At 38.0% G+C, this 18,258-nt stretch overlaps 1 protein-coding gene across 1 annotated transcript; it reads right to left on the bottom strand.

Annotated features, from left to right (window-relative positions):
- Positions 9,241 to 10,783, bottom strand: LOC109841895 (putrescine hydroxycinnamoyltransferase 1-like). Its single transcript, XM_020410818.1, has 2 exons — positions 10,532 to 10,783; positions 9,241 to 9,633 (listed from the first exon to the last, which is right to left on the bottom strand). The coding sequence occupies exons 1-2, from the start codon at positions 10,781 to 10,783 to the stop codon at positions 9,241 to 9,243; spliced, it is 645 nt and encodes a 214-aa protein (XP_020266407.1).

Below are 18,258 nucleotides of genomic sequence, written 5' to 3'. Positions count from 1 at the left end.
TGTAAACTCTTATTTATTATCATATAATAAATTTATTAGACATCTTTCAGCCTCTCACTTGCGCTCAAACCCAATCGAATATAAAATTCAAATCTATCTTGTCAATATTTTTCTCAAACACCTTTTAACTTAAAGGTTCAGGTAATGTGTTTGTCATATTACCAGGAGAAGTAAACTTGGTAATGTTTATCTCTTCTATCTTGCTAATTTCTCTTGCCATGTGGTACTTTCTTTCAATGTGTTTTGATAGATGATGAGCCCTATGCTCTCAAGCTTGTGCAATTGCTCCACTATTATCACAGTGCAAAATGATGAAAGATTCAATAGTAAGAATAACACCTAACTCTTACACAAAATTTTTAAATAATATTTTGTTCGTATTTAAGAATATACTTAACTATAATATAATGTTCCTCTCCAGGATTGGACTTATATCTACTAAGTATACTTACTTCTTAAAAGATATCCAATCTAATACACAATATCACATACATAAGACTACCTACAACAAAAGCATATGAACATTGCTTTCTTCTTCCTTACTTTATGTCTGTATGAGGTGCCATTTTCTTAGAAAGAACAGCTCCTTACTAAAAGGAATAAGTTTTTTCTTTGAAAATTGTAAGATAAACTTGGCCATTATTTTATAGTAGACTAGGATAATGCTATTAAGCTTTTAAAACTATCTTTTTAGAGTTTAAGTCCCAACTTATATGGTACTTCGCTCAAATTTTTCATAGAGAATTTGTTAGACTTTCATAATTTAGTAGTTGATAACAATCTAACATCATTCAAATAGTTCGTAAGTATTTGATAAAAGTTAGTTTTTTATTAGAAGTATTTGATAAAATCTTTCATAGAGAATGTATCAAACAACCATAATTTTGTATTTTTAGGGCTTTTCAGAGGTTATTTATAAAATTTAAATATTCATTGGTACTTTCAAATTGTTCAAACTGCAGATTAAAGATTTTAGATTTTCAAGGCAAATTTTTTTCGCTTTTTTGATTTTTTTGCAACTTTAGATTTTTTGAGGTCTATAATTTCTAAATTTTTAGGGTGTTGTATATAATAAAGATTGTTCATGGAGTTTTTTTAAAAAAATTATTTTCAATTTATTTTTTAAGGATTTTTTTCAAGGTGTTTTTTAATTAAAATTAAGCTTTTTCAAGGGGGATTATTTGTAATTTTTCAATTTTTAGCGTGTTATCTATAATTTCAAGTTTTAGGGGACTATTTAAAATTTTCATATTCTAGGGTGATTTTTGTAATTTTTGTTGAGGAGCTTTTTAGTAAATTTTGAAAATTTAGCATATTTCTTGTAATTTCATATTGTTTAGGAGGATGTTCAAAAATTTTATATTTGTAGGGTTTTCTTGTAATTTTTTAAAATTTATTGGTGTTTTTGTAATTTTTAGGTTTTTTCTCGGGGTGCTAATGTTGGTAATTTTTAGAATTTTTAAACCGTGATATGTAATTTGGAGCTGTATGTGGGGTTGTTTTCAATTTTTGAAATTTTAAGGATTTTTTTGAAATTTTTTATTTTTAAGGGGTTGTTCGTAATTTTTTAATTTAACGATGTTTTACATAATTTTTAGAATTTTAAGAACATTAATGTGATATTTTAAAAAAAAAATCATGAGCAATATTGTCTAAGGAAAGTATTTTCTCATCTCCTACTTTTAAAAGGAGTATGATTTATACGAGTAAAACGTAAATTTTAATACAACATTAACTTTATGAGTTAAACATAAATTTTAATTCATTTAACCATTAACTTTACATAGTAATTGTTAACTTAATATCTTAATATGTAATTTTAGCATACTTATAACATCAAGCATCTTTAGAGGGGGGTAGCGGCAGTTGAGGAAGGAGAAGAAGACAAGAGATGGTTGATGAAGGAACAAAGATGTTGGCGGAAGAGACAACAGTTGAATAAGTAAATAAAAGTAGGCCAACAGCTTCAGTGCTCCATGGCATCTTCTGTAAATAGAAAAGCCTAAAATCTAGCTCTCTAATCCACAATTTATGGGATTATGCGGTTGATAGGCCTTCCACACCTACATTTGTAAATAGGTTGAACTTAGAGGGTAGTTTTGGAGTTGAAATCATCATAAAAAAGGATAAAACTAATATTTGAGAAGGGTTAGTTTTCTTCAACTAATTTCTCACTTGATCTTTAACAAAATCTAATTTGGCTGTAGTCTATCATATTAGATTTCTTTCTTCTATTTTTCCTTCCATATTTATGACAAAAAACTGGTATTATAATGCAAAGTTATGTTTAAAATAGATATTATTGTTCTTGTTTTTAGTCATATTGTATAAAATTATTCATAGCATGCATATTATAAAGAGGAATAAAATTAACCGTCGATTATAAAATTACACTTTTATTTATATTTTCACTGAAAAGATTTAGAACTAAGTCAGAGGATCTTTCTACATAATTTATATTTTCACTGAAAAGATTTAGAACTAAGTCAGAGGATCTTTCTACATACTAACATTAACAATTTGATACCCCATTTACGAGAAAATATTCATTTAGAAATAAGTGTAATAAATTGTATTGATTTATATTCTTTTGTACATTGAAAAATAAAAATCTGAAAATTACACTATTATATGTTTGTTTAAACATGTATATAAGCTCCAAATTAGGCTAAACTAAATTATCAATTTTAACTAAATCTAAAAAGTATACCATGTGCATTGCACGTGTGCAATTCACCTAGTAAACGTGAAACAAGGGAGGTGGGTCCATGTGCATTGCACGTGTGCAATTCACCTAGTAAACGTGAAACAAGGGAGGTGGGTGAAGTGGTTATGGTCAGAGAAATAATAGGATAGGAATTAAAAAGAAAATGACAAATGCACCCTTGTTATTTTCAACCCGAAATTTTAATTTTCCATCCATTTAAAAATTATAAAAAACCATTCTTGAGAAAGTTTCAATGGAGAAACCTGTGATTAATTACTTTCAACATAGCAATATTATGCTTTTTAATCATAAAAGCAGAAAGTTATGAAAGACATTATGATTTCTTTAAATTATTTTTTGACAAATTTATTTTTGGATCACATATATTCTTCTTCAACGTTTAAAATTTATAAAATTAATATAATCCAAAGTTGTTTAGTGGATTTGGCAAAAGGGGAAGGTAAAAAAACATGGTAGTGTGAACACGTGACAGAGGGGCCCAGTTTCCGCGTGAAGAATGCGGTTTCAATTCAATTCCGTGGCCCACCCGGTTTTGCTTTTGAATACTATAAATATCAATTTGATTTTTTTTAGGGTTGAGCAAAGAGGGCAGGTGCACGGTGCAAGGTTTCGGCTGCAGGGCGTGATTGTTTTTTGCGGCTGCGTGAGTTCGTGAGCAGAGGTGAATTCGTGGCGGCTGACTTTGAGAAGCTGTTGATTTTTCAAAGTCTTTTGTGCATCTTTTGTAGAAAGAGTTTGTGAGGGATTTGAGAGAGTTTGTTTGAGGGTTTAGATTGTGAGTGATTGTAAACCCTAGTTGTATTCTCTTCCTCTATTAGTGGATCTCTCCCCCTCCTTACCCCGTGGACGTAGGCAATTTGCCGAACCACGTAAAATTAGTTGTACTGCTATTTGGGTGATTTGTAATAGCTTTTTAGGTTCCCTCGACGCGCAGTCCTAGAGCTGACGAGAGGAAGAGCTAATATTCCACTTTGATGGGATTGAGGCTTCAGATTCTTGTTCCCTTTAAGAAACAAGAATTCTTATTGCGACCTGACTCTCTTGTTGTACTGCCGAAGTGCTGCCGAAATTTTCGCTGCGCGCAACAAGTGGTATCAGAGCCCAGATTTCAGATCTAGGGTTTTTTGGTGGAGGAAGATTCTTGTGTGAAGCTTAGTTCTTGAAGTTCTAGGCTTCGGTCGAGATAGCATTAGGAGTTTCCATTGGAGATTTCGCTTTCCTCGTGTGGATAGGAGATCTATTTGGAATCCGATCTAGAATTCAGTTGGGTGGTTCCTAATTATGTCAAATTTGTTCTTTCTCTATAATTTGGAGTTAGTTTGCAATGGGAGAAGAAGGTGAAAGCAGCAAATCGATGACGGGTACAATACAAGTTGGTTTTCAGAACACTAAAATTAGTGTGGTGAAGTATGACGGCAAAATCAACTTTGGTTTGTGGATGAGCGACGTACAGGATGCGCTCAATGCTCAGAATTTGGAAGAGACCATTATGGTCCACGAAAGACCACCTAAATATGAAGAGACGGTATGGGAGAAGATGAATAGGAACGCTTGTGGGGTGATCAGGTCCTATTTGGAACAGGAGCTAAAATATGATGTGATTGGGGTGACGTCTGCAATGAAGATGTGAGAAATTCTCAACAATAAGTATCTCACAAAGAGTGTTGAGAACAGGTTGCACTTGCTGCGAAGACTCTTCAGATTTCAGATGTCCAGAGGCACCTCGCTAGCGGCTCATGTGAACAACTACACTAAGTTATTATCGAACTTGGTGAATGTTGATGAGAAGATATCGGATGAGTACAAGGCGATTATTTTGTTGGGCTCCTTACCGGATGAGGAGTATGATACCTTCGTGCTCACTTTGTTGAACGAAAGATCTTCTATCAGCTATAGTGAAGTGACTAACGCTTTGACAAATTACGATTTGAGGAGGAAGGATAAGGAGACTTCCCGCGCTAGTACTTCAGGAGAGGCCTTGTCGACAAGAGGTAGAAGCCCATATCCGAAAGGTGGTAACAGAGGGAGGTCAAAGTCTAGAGGCCACCACTAATTAACAAAGAACCAATGTGCATTCTGCAAGGAGCAGGGACATTGGAAGAGAGACTGCCTGAAGCTCAAGGAGAAGGAGAATGGCAAGAAAAAGGGCCCGAAGGCCAATGAGGTGAATATTGCGAAAGGCGATGATTCCGATGATTCGTGCTTTTCTCTACTGATTACTTCGGAGGTGAACCATGTGGATGCATCAGATTGGATGCTTGATTTCGGCACTACTTTTCATGTGACCCCTAGGCGAGACTGGTTTGCATCTTTTGAGAAAGTCGACGGGGGCGTTGTTGTCATGGGAAATGATCAATCCTGTGGCGTTTGTGGGATAGGTACCGTGCGGATTAGGATGCACGATGGAGTAGTCCGTGAGTTGAAGGAGGAGTCCGCAATCGGAATTTATATTATCTGAAGGGAATCACCGAGATTGGCCAGGTTGCTTCGGCTATTTCAGAAGCGGACATGAGCAGACTTTGGCACTATAGATTGGGGCACACAGGTGAAAAGTCACTGCAGGCATTGTGCAAGCAGGGGCTATTGAAGGGATCCAAGAGTGGTAAAGTGTAATTCTGTGAGCACTGTGTTCTTGGGAAGAAGACGAAGGTGAAGTTCGGGACTTCCATTCATCAGACGAGGGGCATCCTGGACTACGTGCACACAGATGTTTGGGGTCCTACCAAGACTGCATCACTTGGTGGTCGACATTGGTTCGTCACTTTTGTAGATGACTATTCTAGGAAATGTTGGGTGTACACCATGACGAAGAAGAGTGAAGTCCTAGATATATTCGTGGAGTGGAAGAAGAGATTGGAACTGCAGACTGGGAGAAAGATCAAGACGTTGAGATCCGACAACGGTGGTGAATATACTTCAGACCCCTTTTTACAGCTATGTCGAGACGAGGGCATAGAGAGGAACTTCACGGTTAGTCATACACCGCAGCAAAATGGGGTGGTAGAGAGGTTGAATCGGTCTTTACTGGAGAAGATCCGATGCTTATTATCGCAGAGTGGTTTGGAGAAGATCTTTTGGGCTGAGGCACTTACGTATGTGAGCCACCTTATTAATAGGCTGCCTTCATCTGCGATTGAGGGGAAGACCCCTATGGAGAAGTGGTCGGGAAAGCCAACACACGATTATGACCAGCTCAAGGATTTGGGTGCCCTACATATTATCATGTTAAAACTGATAAATTGGAACCTCGAGCTAGGAAGACCATATTTGTAGGATTCAAACGTGGTGTTAAGGGATACAAGCTTTGAGATCCAGTTGATAAGAAGATTGTGCTGAGTAGGGACGTCACATTTGATGAGGCTTCTATCTTGAAGCTTCCCAGCTCTCATCAGGTGGAGAGCGACCCGACGGAGGATATATCGCAGGTGGTGGAGATTGATGCAGCTCCACATTGTCCAGATGATATAGTATCCATGCAGGTGCCGACTGAGTTGATGCCAGGCGAGCACGACGGTGACACGGAGGATACGAGTACAAATGTGCAGGATCAGGAACCGACGGCTCAGGTTCAGGATTCAATTGCGGTTCGGACGGATCTTTTGTAATCGAAAAACAGTTACCAAAGAGAACAATGAATTCAATGAAGAAGACAATTTTTTCCGCGAACAGTGGCTATGCAGGAGGAGATGGAATCTCTTCATAAGAACGATACATGGGAGCTTGTTGAGCTTCCAAAGGGGCGGAAGGCAATTGGTTGCAAGTGGGTATACACGAAGAAGGAGGGCATTGAGGGCACTCCATTGAGGTTCAAGGCTAGGTTGGTTGCGAAGGGCTATGCACAGGAGGAAGGTATTGACTATAATGAGGTTTTCTCTCTGGTGGTGAAGCATTCTTCAATTCGGATTTTGCTAGCTTTGGTGGCACAGTATGGTTTGGAGTTAGATCAGTTTGATGTGAAGACGGCATTTCTTCATGGTGATCTTAATGAAGAAATATATATGACTCAGCCATTGGGATTCCGAGCTGCAGGGAAAGATAAGTTGGTTTGCATGTTAAAGAAATCGCTATATGGTTTGAAGCAGTCTCCTCGACAGTGGTATAGGCGATTCGATGGTTTTATGATTGGTCATTCGTACACTCGGAGCCAGTTTGATCCTTACGTATATTTTCGCAAGTTGAAAGGAGGTGCGTACATTTATTTGTTGCTCTATGTCGATGACATGTTGGTTACCTCTATTTCCAGGTCGGCTATAGATGAGTTGAAAGTTCAGCTTTCAAATGAGTTTGAGATGAAGGACTTAGGCGAGGCGAAGCGCATTCTAGGGATGGAGATCGGCAGAGACAAGAAGAAGGGCAGAATTTGTTTGACACAGGTGGCTTATTTGAAGAAGGTTCTACAGCGATTCCATGTTAGCATGGATACGAAGCCAGTTAGTGTACCATTGGGAGCCCATTTAAAGCTTTTAGCTGGTCTTTGACCAAAGTCAGTTGAAAATCGTGAGTTAATGTCGAAGACTCCATATGCGAGCACAGTTGGGAGCTTGATGTACGCAATGGTATGTACGAGACTGGATTTATCACAGGCGGTGAGCATGGTTTCGAGATACATGCATGATCTAGGAGTGGGTCATTGGGACGCCGTGAAATGGATTTTAAGGTACATTCGAGGTACGCTCAATATTGGTTTAGTTTATGAGCGGGACACTACAGGTGGGCATCTATGCATTGGCTATGTTGATTCGGATTATGCCGGGGATTTGGATAAGCGCCGATCTAAGACGGGGTATGTGTTCACTTTGACCCGTGCGCCGGTGTGTTGGAGATGCACCTTACAGTCTACGGTGGCTTTGTCTACGATGGAGGCAGAGTATATGGTATTTACGGAGGCTGTGAAGGAGGCTATTTGGCTTCGAGGAATTTTGAAGGAACTTGATATATCGCAGAGATCCGTCACTATTCATTGTGATAGCATGAGTGCTATCTATTTGGCGAAGAATCAGGTTTTTCATGCGCAGACGAAGCACATTGACGTTCGTTATCACTTCGTTCGGGATGTTCTTGAAGATGGCGATGTGGAGATTGTGAAGGTCCACACGAAGGATAATCCGGCAGATATGCTCACTAAGGTGGTTCCGAACAACAAGTTTGATCATTGTCAAAACTTGTTGCACATCCGTGATTGTTTAGGCCATTGGCGGCCATTTGAGTGAACTACGTTCGGCTTGATTCCTTGGGCAAGAGGATACGTAGGCAGTCTTTACGATGCAGCCGGATTGGATTAGTTGATTTTGATGGGGGTGAGATTGTTTGGACTCTCGTTCGGGTTCTCGACTTGTTGTGGATTGAGTTCGTACTGGTCACAACAAATGGGACATTTGGATGTTTTGGTGTCGGCTTAGTTTTGGGAAAACTTTACCGAGGTAGAGAATTGTGAACACGTGACAGAGGGGCCCAGTTTCCGCGTGAAGAACGCGGTTTCAATTCAATTTCGTGGCCCACCCGGTTTCGCTTTTGAATACTATAAATATCAATTTGATTTTTTTTAGGGTTGAGCAAAGAGGGCAGGTGCACGGTGCAAGGTTTTGGCTGCAGGGCGTGATTGTTTTTTGCGGCTGCGTGAGTTTGTGAGCAGAGGTGAATTCGTGGCGGCTGACTTTGAGAAGCTGTTGATTTTTCAAAGTCTTTTGTGCATCTTTTGTAGAGAGAGTTTGTGAGGGATTTGAGAGAGTTTGTTTGAGGGTTTAGATTGTGAGTGATTGTAAACCCTAGTTGTATTCTCTCCCTCTATTAGTGGATCTCTCCCCCTCCTTGCCCCGTGGACGTAGGCAATTTGCCGAACCACGTAAAATTGGTTGTACTGCTATTTGGGTGATTTGTAATAGCTTTTTAGGTTCCCTCGACGCGCAGTCCTAGAGCTGACGAGAGAAAGAGCTAATATTCCACTTTGATGGGATATTAGGCTTCAGATTCTTGTTCCATTTGAGAAACAAGAATTCTTATTGCGACCTGACTCTCTTGTTGTGCTGCCGAAGTGCTGCCAAAATTTTCGCTGCGCGCAACAGGTAGAGGATAGGAAAACGGTTATGAGAAAAATAAATCGAAAGAGAAATAATCAAAATATCCTTCATATTTTCGATATGTTTTTTATTTTTTAAGAATTTAAATCATAAGTAAATTCTTATTTTTGGAGCACCGAAGCAATGCTCTATAATTGTCAAAGTTGGATAATCCAAAATATTTTTCTCATCACCGGTAAGATCTCAGTAGTCAAACATGTGGAATCGCAAAATACTTTCTTGCATAGAAATATTAGATAAAATTGGTACTCACAAAATAGAAAATCACCAAAAACAAAAGAGCAAAATTAAAGCAAATTATAAACCAAAACATGTATTATATGGCTCTTGTCACATAACAACTCATCTCTGTTTCCTAGCAAAAAACAACTCATCTCTGCAGGATGCCAAACAACTAATTAGACACAATCAGAGAGAATAACGAGATCGCCTGCATCATAGCCAAGATACTGCTGGAGGCTCAGCCGACTCAACAGAAGGAACCAGCAATCTCCTCATCTCCGGGGATGGCCTAAAATCTCCGAACTCATCGACCCTCCCATCGTACCTCACCACCACGAACAGAACCCCATCTCCGGTGCATCTAAGCTCGCACCGTCCGTCCCTATTGAGCTCAGGCCTGCCCGCCAAATGATAGAAATGAACCAAAGCCTTGCTCAGCGCCACTCTGAGCGCATCTGCAATGGAGAAAATGTTTAGCTCGGCGTTAGGCCTGTACACGTAAACTGCCACCACGTAATCTCCGTTGCACTTTAGGTTGATTTTCGAGAGCCATATAGAATGCCTTGGGGTCTTCTCACTCGGAACCACAAAGCTTTTGTCCACAGCCTACACCATTCTCAACTCAGGCTTTGTGCTAGTAGTTTGGATTTGCCTCCCCTGTTACCGTGTATTTATATATTTGAAGCCATGTGACCATTTAATGGATGGTTATGATTAGTCTTCTTCAGTGCAAATAGGAACGGGATTTAGATTCTCTTCACTTCAAAAAAAATAGTGGAGAAACCACTATTTTTAATAACCACTTATCATCTAGTAGGTAGGTGAATTTCTTTCTAAATTCAATACTCACCATATTCCAATGGGTTGCGCTCATTCTTACTTTACACTTAAAGAAAGAAATCTTAGCCATCAAATAGATAATCAATAATCGCGACAGAGTAGTGGTGCATCCACTACTTTTTTTATAATGGAGAGGATCTAAAAGCAATCATGAGAGTATGACAAGTATTAAATTTGGAAGAACCACAATTGTTCATAATCATCCATTAAATAATCAACAATAGAATTAAAAGTAGTGGTCTCTCCCATCAAAAGGAAGAGTGAGGGCTGAGGGGTGCACATAAAAAAAAATTGGTTTTCAAGGAGAAAGTGTTTTTGGTAAATCTTTAATTTTTCGGTGCAAATACAAAAAACAAAAGATTTGTATTGTATAATTTGGGTTTAGAGGTAAAGAAACTTTGTATTTTAAGTGTATCACCACGTATAGAACTAGGTGATTTTTAAAGTCGGGCGTCATTATGTAACCGAAAACCGCAAGTAATAAATGAGTCAGAGAAAATAAGGAAAGTGTCGTGAACGCGTGCCCTTACCACAAAGTTGATGGCTTGTGTAGAAATACAGATTTCTTCTTTTTTTTGTAAAGGCAGGTAGGCTAACCTAACTAGTCAAGTGCTCAATAACACTGTCTCAAAACAGACCAAAAATAAGAGGACAAACAGTCAACCGACTTAGCTAGGGAATGAGCAACACCATTACCAGTGCGCTTTACATAAGAAACTTTAGAGCAGCGAGTAATAGTCAGACCAGCACGAACTTCATCTGCAATAGGAGCCAAAGAAACAAAAGGAGAAGGAGAGTCCATCAAGGAGACAACCTTTAGAGAGTCAATTTCCACCACCGAAATCCTCCAGTTCATAAGCCAAACAAAGCGAATGCCTTCCTGGACAGCCAACAGCTCCGCATGATCCACAGACATAGGACCCCTGATCCCTATAGAGTAGCAACCAATTACATGTCCATGGTGATCCCAAATAACACCTCATAAACCAATAATATCTCCTTCTAGAGGAACAACAGCATCTGTGTTGTGCTTCAGCAGAATGTCATTTAGAAGGGGTGACAATGTCACAGGAGAGACCTGTAACTCTATTCCCTTACTCCACAAAATAGAGAATCCGAGTCACCAAGACCAAAGCCTCTCTAACACCACCATCATGAGAGCGCATATTCCTTTCCCCCATATAAACCACATGGTTGTGAAAGCCAAAGCCAGAGAGTCTCTAGGGAAACAAAGGTGATATGGAAAAGGAAATCACCACAAAATGTGCCTCGAAAACCATTAATCATTTCCCAAAGATCTAAGGACCCACACTAAAAGAGCAAAGGAGCAGACAGTGAAGATATGAAGGGTGGTCTCAAAGGTAGCAGATCAAAGGTGGCAACAAGGGGGCACAGAGATCCCCCTGCGAGATAAACCAGCTGAGGTGGGGAGAGCATCATAGAACAGACGCCAAAGGAATACTCTAATCTTCGGTGGGATCTCCACATGCCAGATCAAGGACCACTACTTTGTTACCCTAGAATCCGAGGTGGAAGCAGTATCAGTGATAGTGTGGCGAAGAAGTCGGTATCCATTCTTAACTGTGTAGCACCCCTTCTCCTCATAATGCCAAACGAATTTGTCAAGGACATGAGAAGGCGGCAGTGGGATAAATGAAATATCCTCCCGATCAACCTGTCAAAAGGAGGTAGCAATCAGCTCATGATTCTAATTACCCAAAGCAGAGATCAGCTCAGCCACCCTTCTTGAAGGGTCGATCGGAGAAGTGATTGGCCTGAAAGAAAATGGCTTTGGGATCTATGGGTCAGTGATAATCACATTTTATTATAATTTTATACCCTCATTATCTATTTTATATGAATAAATATACTACTAATAATTGTTTTTATCTTTAAATACAGGTTAATGAAGAATAAATCTCAAAACTCTCATCTCTCAACAAAAATTGGAAAATCAATTGCCAAATTATCCAAAAGCCCAAAGTTAAAAAGAAGAAGAAATGGCAAAGCCCAAAAGCTCAAGTCCAAGAACAACAGAGAAGCTCGGACAGCAACAGGAGAAGGCTAGGTATCGATGCCGGCATCGATACCCCTATCGATGCCGGCATCGATACCCCTATCGATGCTGGTATCGATACCTCCGTCATTCTGTTACAGATCTATGTCTGAAATTTGTTGTTTTTGGATAAGATTTCAATCCAATGGCTCTCATTCACTGATATTTACTATAAATAGGGGTAGAGAGTGAGTAGTTAGAGGTGTAAAAAATTTTGTAACTCTATTTGGAGGGAAGGGCTACTCTTAATTGAGAAGGCCTTCCAAAAATTATAACTTTTGTTGTAATTAATAATAATAATAATTTTTCTCCATTTTAAATTTGTCTTTTCTCCTCTTTGTTGAATGATGATGATGGAGATGTAGAGCACTTTGAAGGTTTGTATTTCTGTTATTTTTCTCTTTTATTTCTTTTTAGTAATTTCTTTATTATTGCTTATTAGTTAGATTTACATTCATGCTTGTAGTATAGATTTATTTTCTTATCTTTTTATTTCATTTTGCACTTTAATTTGTAGAGTAGATTTATTTTCTTGCATTTAATTTTTGTAATATATTTTTTAGTTTAGATTTTAATTCTTTGTAGTTAGATTTATTTCTTGTTCATAGTTTAGATTTTTCTTTTTTTTTATTTTTGTAATTAGTTCTTTTTCTTCTTGCTTTTATTTCTTAAGATGTGAAATTAATTCTTGTAGGAATCTTAGAATTGTATGATGCTAATTCTTGTAGGAATCTTAGAATTGTATGATGCTAGTCTAATTTCCTTTATATTATGCAAATTATTCTTTTACACTTAAAATATTCATGTTTAGGATAATCAACTAGAGAACTAATCGGTAGAAGAAGAATTTGATAATCTATGCTTATCTTAAATGGTTTGATAGGTTATGCTTATGAATTCTAGGATTACTATCTTGTTGTTATTCTTATTATGAATAGTAATTTTAACTTAGATGATAATTTGATAGGTTATACTTTCCTTAAATGGTTTGATAGTCTATGCTTAATAAATCTAAGTTGAAATATGATAAACAGAGAATAGTTTGTATTTTATATTTGAGTTATCTAGTGGATTCAATTCTAGATTTCTCATATCTTAAATTGAATCATCCATCTTGACTTTCTTGAATTTTCTTTTCATTTTTAATTTTATTTCTTGATTTTATTCATTCTTCTTTCTTGACTTGTGATTTCATTTATTCTTTGATTCTTTCTTCTCCTATAAAATTCAATTTATTATCTCTTGCATATATTCACAACAATCACTCATCACAATCACACTTATTCTTTACTCCTATTTTTGTCACGCACAACACATAAGAACCAATTCTAATAATCTCTTAAAATCACCTTCCTCGTGGGATCGATAACTTTTTATACTATAACTTGATCAATTGTACACTTGCAATTTTGGTACATAATTATATCGCATCAAGTTTTTGGTGCCATTGTCGGGGAAGGTGCTAAAATAGGATTTTATTATTTTGGTTCTTTAACTTATGTGTTTTCTTGTGAAGGAACCGCTTGGAGCTTAAAAATCTTGGATTGAAGATCAAGAACTTAGAGAATTGCTTTCGGGTAAGTCTTCTTTCTAGCGTTTTTAATTCCACCATTTTTAGTTAGCTTCACAATTAGAGACAATTAGAATTTAAAAAAAAGATTTTATTTTTGTTAACCATAATAAAATTCACCTTTCACTTGGACATTAACTAACAAGATAATAAATTCAAACAAGAGCTCTCTTCTCACATTTGATTGTTGTTTACCATAATTAAAAAAATATAAAGATTTTCTTTTTATCATCCTTTTTAGTCGCTTTTAATTTCTAGGGTTGCATTTCATATAGTTTGTAGGAATTCACCAAAGTGATTGTAGCACTTGATTTGACACATACTTAAAACATTCTTAAGGGCAAAACCCCTAATTAAGATAAGGTAAGGGATTTCATCATCCTTTTCTTAGCCCACAAATCACTAATTACTCACTTCATAAACCCAAGCCTTCTAAAACTTATTAGACGTTGGCCCCTAAGGACTCGAGTTTAATAAGGAACAAGAAATCCTTAAGTGAACCGGTTTAAGTTTTCTCAGATTAGTTGGTGTCTAAGACAAGGTTTAGGGGTTGGGTAAAGCGCTCCGCAAGGAACGAGGTACTTAATTGATTTCTGATCTCACTCTAGTACTATCCTTACCTGGCTAACTACCTGGGTAAAACTTTAATCTTTTCATTGTAGGAGTTTTTAGTTAGGAGCTGGTCTAATTGAGTTAGGCTAAACCCTAGAATTAGAGTGATTGAAAAATGATTGCCTTGATTTCTTTTAGTTAGGATTTTTCTTTATCCTTTTCTTCTCATAAAAAAACTAATTTTCTTTCTTTTAAAAAAATTATAAAAAGAAGTTGTTTTGGTGTATGCAAACTTGGGTTAGGGATAATTCTCATTGTTTAATCCGTATTGATCCAATCCAAGAAATGGTAAATTAACCCGTTCTCCAGGATATGTGTTACCCCACCAGAAATACAATTCCATCTTGCATAAGGCTCCCCGAAGCAAATGACCAGAAATACAATTCCATCTTGCATAAGGCTCCCCGAAGCAAATGGAGTAAATTTCGAGCTTAGACCGCATTACATAAACATGCTTGTCTTGCATAAGGCTCCCCGAAGCAAATGGAGTAAATTTCGAGCTTAGACCGCATTACATAAACATGCTTTCCAAATTCCTTGGAAATGAAACGGAAGATGCATATATTCTTATTTTGGAATTTGAGAAAGTGTGTATTATGATTAAAATGAGAGAATTAACCGAATATGCGATTAAGCTTAGATTTATTCTATTTTCTCTTAAGGACAAAGCTAAAAAATGGCTGTACAGCTTATCGATAAATTCCATCTTAACTTGGGAGGAATTTGTCACCGTTTTTCTCAAAAAAAAATTCCTATTCATAAAACGGTAAAACTTAGGAACAGTATTCAAAACTTTAAAATTATCCCAGGAGAGCCATTCTGGAAATATTTTGATCGATTTAAAGATCTTTTAATCCAATGTCCTCATCATGGTCTAGAAAAATAGCGATTGTGCCAAGTCATATATGAAGGATTGGACTATTCTTCAAAAACATCTTTAGAATCGATGTGTCAGGGAGATTTTATGAGGAAAAACACAGATGAAGCTTGGGAATTCGTAGAGAGTCTATCTGAGAAAATAATGTAGTGGGAACACTATGATGACAAGTGTCAACAAGTTCCTCATCCTAAGTCTAGTGGTCTTCCCTAAGTCAAACAATACTCTGAAGCAAAGTTGGCGACGATTATGCAGAGGTTAGAAGCCTTAGAAGTTAAGGAACGAGCTCCAGCTCAAATCAACCGTGTGTCTACCCCGAGTTGTCATAACTGTCAGTCTCCTACCCACGTTTCAGAGGAATGTCCTCTCCTAGGAAACAACCATGCATTAGAACAGATGAACGCTGTATTCCAGCATCCTAGAAATGATCTATTTTCTCTAACCTACAATCCAGGTTGGAGAAATCATCCCAACTTTGCATGGCTATTTTCTCTAACCTACAATCCAGGTTGGAGAAATCATCCCAACTTTGCATGGAATCAAGGAAATTCTCTCGGAAATCAAAACTTCATTCCCGCGTCGAACCAACAATTCCCTAGGGGAAATACACTTCCATTCAATGCACTAAACAATTTTCAACAAGCTAACCTAGTTTTTCCAACCTAACATCCTCATCCTCACCAGCCTACAAATCTTTCAAATTCTGATCATGACAAACGTTTAAGTGTCTTAGAAAAGGGTTTAGAAGCTATGATCAAAGCTTCTACACAAACTACCAACATGTTGACCCAGTCATCCACCACTCTAAATTCCTTCATGCAAACCACAGGCCAAGTGCTCAACTCGAACACTCAAGCCATAGCCCGGTTAGAAACTCAACTTGGGCAACTAGCCACTGTCATGAGTGAGAGAGAAAAAGGAAAATTCCCATCCAGCTCATGTGAATGTAGTTCACACTCTAAGATCAGGAAAACAAATAGACAATCAAGTTAGAATGCCACCGGATCAAACCCCTTCTCCCATCCAACACACTCCTTCCGATGAAACAATTCCTTCCAATGACCAAAACACTGAACTTGAGATTGAGCCTGATTTAGATAGGTATAGGCTCGTTGCCCCCTTTCCAGATGACTCAAACCTAGGAAAAACTCCCTGCAGGTTGAGAAAATCCTAGAAACGTTTAAACAGGTCAAGATCAATATTCCTCTCCTAGATGCAATCGAACAAATCCCTTCTTATGAAAAGTTCTTGAAGGACTTATGCACTAAGAAAAGAACCACTAACGTCTCCAAGAATGTCTTCTTAGCTGCCAACCTCAGTGAAATTTTTTCAAAACCCATGCCATTAAAATACAAGGACCCTGGTTGTCCACAATCCCATGCGTCATAGGTAACACTCACATTGATAAGGCACTTCTAGACTTGGGAGCCAGCGTCAACCTCATTCCTTATTCAGTCTATCAACAGCTAGGTGTAGGAGAACTTAAACCGATAAGATGCACTCTGCAGTTAGATGATAGATTTGTAAAAATTCCCAAAGCAAAGATAGAGGATATTCTGATCAAAGTTGGAGAGTTCATTTTCCCTTTTGATTTTATTGTCTTGGAAACGCAGCCCGTTTCCAATCTCAAAAGTCAAATCCCTGTTATTCTAGGAAGACCATTCTTAGCCACCTCAAATGCTTTGATCAATTGTAGGACAAGTCAGATGAAACTATCTTTTGGGAATATGACTGTTGACCTTAATATTTTTAACCTAGGAAGGCAGCCTAGTGATCCATCTGATCAACCCATGGAAGTGAATTTCATTTAGGGAATATCAAGTGAGCAACAAGAGGGAGAGTGTGAGTCAGATTCAAGTGCATCTGACTTAATGATTAAGGAGTTTTCTGATGACGAACTAGAGTTAGATCTGCTGGTCAATCATGTTTCTGCTGTTAGCTGACAACGAGAACCTTTAGAGATAGAACCCCGAGTCCAGCTTCGCCCATCTGTGGAGGAACCCCCTAAGTTAGAGCTCAAACCTCTACCTAAAAATCTAGAGTATGCCTACTAAGGGGAGAATGAGTCTTTACCAGTTATCATTTCTTCTGATTTGACTACCGGTCAAAAGGAAGCTCTCTTAGATGTTTTACGAGAGAATAGGGAAGCCATTGGATGGACCATGGCTAATATCAAAGGGATTAGTCCAACCATTGTTCAACACCGAATCCATTTGATAGATGATGTCAAACCTACTAGAGATCCTCAACGTCGGTTAAACCCAGTGATGAAAGAAGCTGTTAGGAAAGACATTCTGAAATGTCTCGATCATGGGATCATTTATCCCATTTTTGATAGTTCATGGGTGAGTCCGGTCCAAGTTGTTCCAAAAAAATCTGGGATCACCGTGATCCAAAATGAGGCTAATGAGCTGATTCCCACTCGGATCCAAACTGGATGGCGAGTTTGTATTGACTACAGAAAACTCAACTTAGCCACTCGGAAAGATCACTTCCCTCTTCCTTTCATTGACCAAATGTTAGAGTGTTTAGCAGGACATGAGTTCTATTGTTTCCTGGATGGATATTCAGGTTACAATCAAATCCCTATCGCTCCCGAAGATCAGGAGAAAACAACCTTCACTTGCCCGTATGGAACATTCGCATACCGATGCATGCCTTTTGGCCTGTGCAACGCACCTACCACATTCTAACGTTGCATGATCAGTATTTTTTTCAACTTGGTAGAGAGATTCCTCGAATTTTTCATGGACGACTTCTCCATTTTTGGTGACACACTTTCCCAATATTTGCATCATCTTAAACTGGTCCTAGAACGGTGTAGGAAGAAAAATCTGACTCTTAATTGGGTGAAATATCATTTCATGGTCAAACAAGGCATTATCTTAGGACATGTAGTTTCCAATAGGGGAATCTAAGTGGACAAAGCTAAGTTAGATCTCATTTCCAATCTCCCTCCTCCCAAAACAGTCAAAGATGTCAGATTGTTTCTTGGTCATGCTGGTTTTTACCGACGTTTCATCAAGGATTTTAGCAAAATTGCTAGACCCTTGACCAATCTCTTAGCTAAGGATACATCATTTGTCTTCTCTCCCGACTGCCTTAAAGCTTTTGAATATCTGAATAAGGAGCTAACCACAGCTCCTATCATTCATGCACCGGACTGGACCTTACCATTCGGATTGATGTGTGATGCATCTGATTCTGCGATTGGTGCTGTTTTAGGACAACGGTTTGATGGAAAACCGCATGTGATCTACTATGCCAGTAGGACTC

The sequence above is a fragment of the Asparagus officinalis genome, chromosome 5 (assembly GCF_001876935.1).
Source record: "Asparagus officinalis chromosome 5, Aspof.V1, whole genome shotgun sequence".
In the NCBI taxonomy this organism is placed as follows: domain Eukaryota; kingdom Viridiplantae; phylum Streptophyta; class Magnoliopsida; order Asparagales; family Asparagaceae; genus Asparagus; species Asparagus officinalis.
This window is presented reverse-complemented; position numbering and strand designations above follow the sequence as displayed.

Coding starts and splice junctions, on each gene's coding strand:
- LOC109841895 (XM_020410818.1), bottom strand. CDS start 10,783: ATGTCTGTGGATCATGCGGAGCTGTTGGCTGTCCAGGAAGGCATTCGC. Junction 9,634..10,531: donor CTCATTCCCTAGCTAAGTCG/GTTGACTGTTTG, acceptor AGAATGGTGTAG/GCTGTGGACAAAAGCTTTGT.